The following is a 6,236-nucleotide window of genomic DNA, read 5'->3' on the forward strand; positions in this document are numbered from 1 at the left end:
AAAAAAAAAAAAAAAAAAAAAAAGTTTGCCTTGCATAAGGTAAAAAGCCTTGAGTGGTCCCTGTACAAAATATCCCGTTCTTTCCTGTGTTCCTTTGAAAGAAAATTGACATGTTTGAATGGAGCTAATATGGAGACACTGTTTATATTTATCCCTCAGCTCGATTTCATCTTCCCCATGGAATAATAAAATTCTAATAACTGTAATACCTAGGGCCAACTCACCACACTCCTCCCCACTCTTTCCTTTCTTTTACAATGGCTGAACTGTTAAGGCCGTACCTTACAGAGGGAAGCATTCTCTTGGAGGGAGGGGGGGGGCGAAGGAGGAGGGAGTGGTTAAAGAGAAGGAAGGAATTAGGAAGCCCTCTAGATGGTGGTGACGAGAAGCAGTTACATCCCCAGCATCAGTGAACAGCACAGTGGTTGCCCCAAGAGAAAACATGTGGGAGAAAATACTTCCCAACTAGTAGGTCCTCCCTCCTCCTCTTTTTCAACCCCTTTCCCTCTTCTTTTCCTTTGAGGGCAGAAGTGTGGCTCCTTCTCTTTCACTCTCACACCTATGGAAACATTTTCCTTTTGAATTTATGTATTCACTTTCCTCCTTACCCATTGAGCTTCTTAATTTATCTTTATTTCCTTTTATTCTTCCCTTCCTTTCTCATCATCTCAATAATATGAAACTGAAGAACAGTTTTAAATATGTATTTTGTTTATTGAGTATAAATGTTGGCATTTTATGTCTTGCTTTTTAGTTTACAAAAATTAAAACACAAAGGCCAAGCCTTCCCATTTTAGTAGGTTTTATTTTTATCAACAGGTTAGTGACTTTCTATGAAAAATAACATGTTGAAATTTAATCTTAAAAAAAAAAAGATGAAAACAATATTTACATGGAAGGGATACTTAAACACAAAGATCCTGCAAATGCAGTGACATTGAGCAACGACAAAAAGAGGGTGAGATTTTTAGAATAGCAAAATGCATAAGAATCAAATTATTTAACTCGTGGTTCTAGAAAGATTTAAATTTAAATGAGGTAAGAATAAAAATTATTTTACCAATAACTTATAATCCAATACAGTACAGAGGGTGAGATATTTCTCACATCTCATTTCATGTGTAACTAATTGACCAAACCACCAAAGTCAGTTCCATGAACTTGCTGCAAATGTCCACACTGTATATCTGGGACACAGCGCACACCTGATACTGCTCCATGGGTCAAAATGGCCTCCAAGGGAATGAGAAAATATTTAAAATCATATTGTATGGTCAATTCTTCCCATTTCACAAGCTCAATTTCATGCTGTCTTCCAAATATGTTACAAGTCTGTGACTTTACAAAATCTGAAGTGAAAAATTGAGGCAAATCCTCCGAACAATTCAACCCCTTCCTCCACCCCCAAAAAATCCCAAATTTCTTGCTATTTTAAGTGAAAATGTTTGACTGACTCATGTGGAAAGTCATCTCAATTCTCCCTTCAGCTGCACATACCATCATTATAGAGACCTACTCTAATGCCATATTAAGAAGCTGATCATCCAGAAAAAATACTAATAACTTGGTTGAAAATTAAGGAAATATTTTAGGCTTTCCATCCAGACTGTTTTTATATCCTAAGTTTTATATTAAATAATAAATATATAATTTCACAAATACTTTAATACTGTCTGCAAGAATTAGAGACTCCAAAATATTACCTGGAAATTGTTTAAATAATTAAGAGTAGTTTCTTGACCATTTGAAAGGTGTCTATTGTATTATAAGTGAGTAACTGAATAGCAATAATAAGTATTATGGTAAAGAATATCCTGGTTCATAGCTAAAAGTACATCTACACAAACATACATTACTTACAGATTTAATTATACTCCGATGTTCATTGTACATGCAATAAGATAGCAGTTGCATGTTAGCTGATGTCATTCACATATTCAACCAGCTAACAATACACTGCCAACCCATCACATACAGGTAACCAGTGCACTTCATTAACAAGAAGAATATATCCAGAAGCAAGTGGCAGGGTAGTTGTGGCTGCTGAAATGACCCAAAGCAGCCAGCTAACAATACACTGCCTACCTGACTCAGGTCACTGCTGCTTTTCACGGCCCATAAAGTCACTGAGGCTAAATTTGTAATATGAAACACAGTGGCAGAACTTTAATCTTAATAGTCACATTAAAGAAAACTTATAAACAAAATATTTTCCTCCAAAACTGTTATAAGAAATAAAATAAATATTTTCTTTGGTCAAAAACTTAAAAAGAAAAATTTTCAGAATATTTAAACTTAGGTTTTCCAAATTAAAAGCTTGGATATGAAAACACGTTATTGTAGTACAAGTGAATTAACAAAGTTATACTTAACTATAGCTTTTCCAGTTATTTCTATTTACTGACCGAAAGACCAGTTGTCTGTATTCAGCAGTAAAATACCTGGAATCATGGTAATACATAAGCTGGACATAAGACAAATCTTCAGCTATGTTTGGGTGAGGTGGGGGGAATGAACATTAAAGTATTTAGGAAATTTAAGGGCTTAAATGTCATTTGTTTACTCTCACTATAAAGGATATTAGTCACTGCATTCTGAACATGCAGTTATGTGTTCGATTTATTGTGTCACCACTTAAATATAGAAAAAAATTAAAGAATAGAAAAATCTAAAAATAGTGATGGGTTTGAAACTAGAACATGTAAGTAAAGATTGAAGGAATGTGATCTACTAGCCTAGAGAGAAGCACGTGAATGGTGATGAGAGATTTAAAGCAGGTGAGGGCTGTTCATGTGGAAAAAATAAGAAAAAAATCACTTGGATTTGTTTCATTTGTACACTGATTGCAAGAGAAGGTAAAGGCCTTTGGCTGTGGACTTTCAAGGAGAGAAAGTACTACAATACTTTGAATCAACTTTTAAATTACTACTCTACCAGCTAGGTGGATTATGCCACTTCTCGTCCACAAGATGGCACCATTTCGATTTCTTTAGGGGGCAAGTTTATGAATGCAACAGAGGGGGAGTGCAACTAACAACTGTTAAAATGAAATTATAACTACCAGCTAGCAACACACTGCCTACCTGACACATCCAAGCTTCATCCTTTGCCTTTGAGGCAAACACTAGAAAGTACCATTCAGATACAAATGATTACCATTATTTGTCAGGGATCTTCAGTTTCTTACAGAATTATTTTAGGTCTATACAATAATTAGTGATGATATGAGATTGATTTTTAAATTTTTCATATTTTCATACCACTATACTTCCAACAAATGTTTTCTTTAGCAAGAATCAGTTTTTTCAAGGTCATATTTAAGACAGAGACCTAAAGTAAGCACTGAACACTCACCTTGGGAGAACCTTGACTTCTCTTCTGCTTCATGCCTTTGGAGAGCACCTGCATGATGTTCTCCTTTGAAAATACAGATAATATATGAAGAGAGAAACTATTTAGGAAAATCATAATGTTAGGAGTGAAACGTTTCTAAAGCCTCATCTTGTCAAACCACATTCACATTTTTAAAGCAACCTCCAGAATATAATTAAATTACCCAACTCAATGTAAAATTAAGATCAGGGTTTAGAGTTTTGTGCTACCCTTTGGTCCTAAACAAGTATTACAAACGGCGCCTTCGACAAGATGCTCTTGTAGGAAGTTGGGGTTAAGAACCAAAAAGGCCTTACCCACAGCATCTCTTCTTCGGTCCGGACCCTCCGAAGGGCGGTGCGCTCCAGTTTCCACTCCATTTCAGGACTTTGCCCTACCAGGAGTTTTGGCCTCTCCTCGACGGCCTCTGGCTTAACCCCCAAGCCTAACCCCGTCTTGACGCCTAATCGTCAAACCTCTAGGACCATCATATTTCACCCCCAACTTCCATTTCCCCCGCTCCTCCCACCGCTCCCAGAGTGCGTCCCCAGGGTACCGTTTAAAAAGCCGGCGAGGCGGCGGCCAGAGCGGGAATCCCTCTCTCTGGCTCCTCATTGGCCAGCGCTTCTGTGACGTCAGAACCCGGGAGGGCTTCCCCCAGCAAACGCCTCGGCCCCGCCTCTCCCTCAGAGCTGGAGGCCCCGCCCCGCAGCCGCTTGCTCTTTGTCCCCGGAGGCGCGCATCCGAGCGCCAAGCTTTGCCGCGAGCGGTGGCGGGCAGGAGCTGGGCCAGGCGCCGAGCGCTGTCACAGCCGCAGGGGACGAGGGGTTGGCGGGCGAAGAAGCGGTTTCTGAGAGTTCATATTCTTTCCATGCTCGGGAACAAAAACGTTTCGTTATAACGGGTCCTGATCCCTTTTCCTCGGCTCTCACTTCTCTTTTCCAACCTCGTCCTGCCTCTGAGGGATTGAGGTGTGCAGTAACTCTCCGGCCTTTTCTCCATTCGAGTAAGCTATTGATTTTAGACGTGTTCCCCCAAGTGTTCATCAGCTCTTCCATCTTCAAACAAGCGGGGAACGTGGCAAGACTTCTGTACTGATAAGGGAGAACGTTGACATTTATTCAACAAATTCTTCTCCGCTGTAGCCATTGAAAGTGGACAGGTTCTCTCCCTTGAGCTTCTGACTTATGTTCCCAAACAACACTTAGGCGAAAGAGGTGAACCAGCCAGTGACAGTGAGGACCTCATAAGGAGTGAAAAGCCAGCTAGAAAGCTGAGCCGACTGGGGGCTAAGTGACAAAGGAGAGGATGATATTGGGGTTTGAGGGAGGGGTGTGGGGGAAATTACAAGGAGCCAGATGGGCTGTGCAGCCTTTGCTGCCCCACCTGAGCTGCCAAGGGAGGCAAGCCGTGCCATATGGCAGGAAGGGAAGCTGTCTGAGAGGCCTCTTACAGTCTGACAGCCGGCTTTTCCCTTCCCATCACCTCTTCCCTCTCCCCTCAGTTTTACTTTGGAGTGCTTTTGCTCTCAGGCAACATGTGAGTGTGCACTTTTCTGGGGAAAGGGTTCATAGATATCAGATACTCAAAAAAGTCAGTGATTTTTTTTTATCTAAACTCACTCTCTGCTTTCCTTCATACTGAAAGCAAAAGAAAAATAATTGGTACCAAGGCTAAGACCCAATCTCAGACCAGTTTCCCATCTGCAATGATAAAAGTTAGGAAAAATGCTGCACAGGGTAACTTAATCTTCCAATGGGATTTATCAAAATTCTTCATAGTCAAACAATCCACAGATTAAAAGATCTCTAAGTTTCACATACAAGAATTCCACTTTCCTTGTAGTGCATTCAAAGGAGTACTCATTCCAGTAAATCCTTTCAGCAAACATTGAGGCTAAATAAAGTGAAATAACATTGGATGAGAGTCAGATGTATTGTTGATTTAAAGGATCAGTTTTGCAAATGCCAACTAAAAATAGCAATACATTGGAAATAACATTAAAGACATTTTTCTTTGTTCTATTTTTAAACACCATTTTACATTTGCCCATTTACAAGACCTAGTACAAACACCGGAGTAATAAAAACCAATTTAATTAATGAGTTCGTTAATCCATGCAAATTGGGATTTTAAAATCCAAGTTTTCACAAGTACTAAGAATAATGAATTATTCATTTGGAATTCAATTATCTGCAATGCATTCATAAATTTCCTTTTAGCCACTAATTCCACAGCATATTCCGCAACTTCCGTTGCCTTTTTTTCCCTAATGTAAAACAGAAAAGAATTAGTCAAATATCTGCACTTAAAAAATCACTGTGCATTTAAATATTCAGATTAAAATTTAACATCAGAGTGATGGAAACAGAAAAATCACCATTGGCAAACACCATAGTATAAACTGTTGCAGTCAAGAATCATGAATGATAAAATTAGTGAGGATATTTGCCTCCTTTGATCAAATACAACAGGAAAAATCAAACATTTCATTAGAAAAAAACTGGCAGAAACCACCTTAACCAAGCAATCAAATAGTGATACCAGAGTGACACACTGACATCCTGTGCCCCCTGATATGATTCACTGAGGATGCCATAACATCATTTTTGTGGTATTTTTGCCAAAAATACATAACCTAAATTTAATAATGAAAAAATACTAAACAAACCCAATTGAAAAACATTCAAAAAATAATTGGCCAGTAGTATTCTTCAAAAGTGTCAGTCATGAAAAAAAAAATACTGGGAAACTGTCACAGATCAGAAGAAACTAAGTACACATGACAATTACATGCATTGTGAGATCCTGGATTGAATCCTGGACCAGAAAAAAGGGACAGGACAGTTGTTGAATAATTGTAA

The 6,236-nt window shown here is 38.7% G+C and overlaps 1 protein-coding gene across 1 annotated transcript in view; it reads right to left on the reverse strand.

The window, feature by feature from the left end:
• Positions 1-3,775, reverse strand: part of CDC20B (cell division cycle 20B) — a 41,686-nt gene extending 37,911 nt beyond the window's left edge. The window contains exons 1-2 of the mRNA XM_019641431.1: positions 3,690-3,775; positions 3,355-3,417 (exon numbers count right to left, since the gene is read on the reverse strand). Coding sequence (XP_019496976.1) covers positions 3,355-3,417; positions 3,690-3,752 — 126 coding nt within the window. The 5' untranslated portion in view covers positions 3,753-3,775. The remainder of the gene's footprint in view (positions 1-3,354; positions 3,418-3,689) is intronic.
• Between the last annotated feature and the right edge of the window lie 2,461 nt (positions 3,776-6,236).

This window comes from Hipposideros armiger, unplaced genomic scaffold (assembly GCF_001890085.2).
Source record: "Hipposideros armiger isolate ML-2016 unplaced genomic scaffold, ASM189008v1 scaffold_60, whole genome shotgun sequence".
Lineage (NCBI taxonomy): Eukaryota > Metazoa > Chordata > Mammalia > Chiroptera > Hipposideridae > Hipposideros > Hipposideros armiger.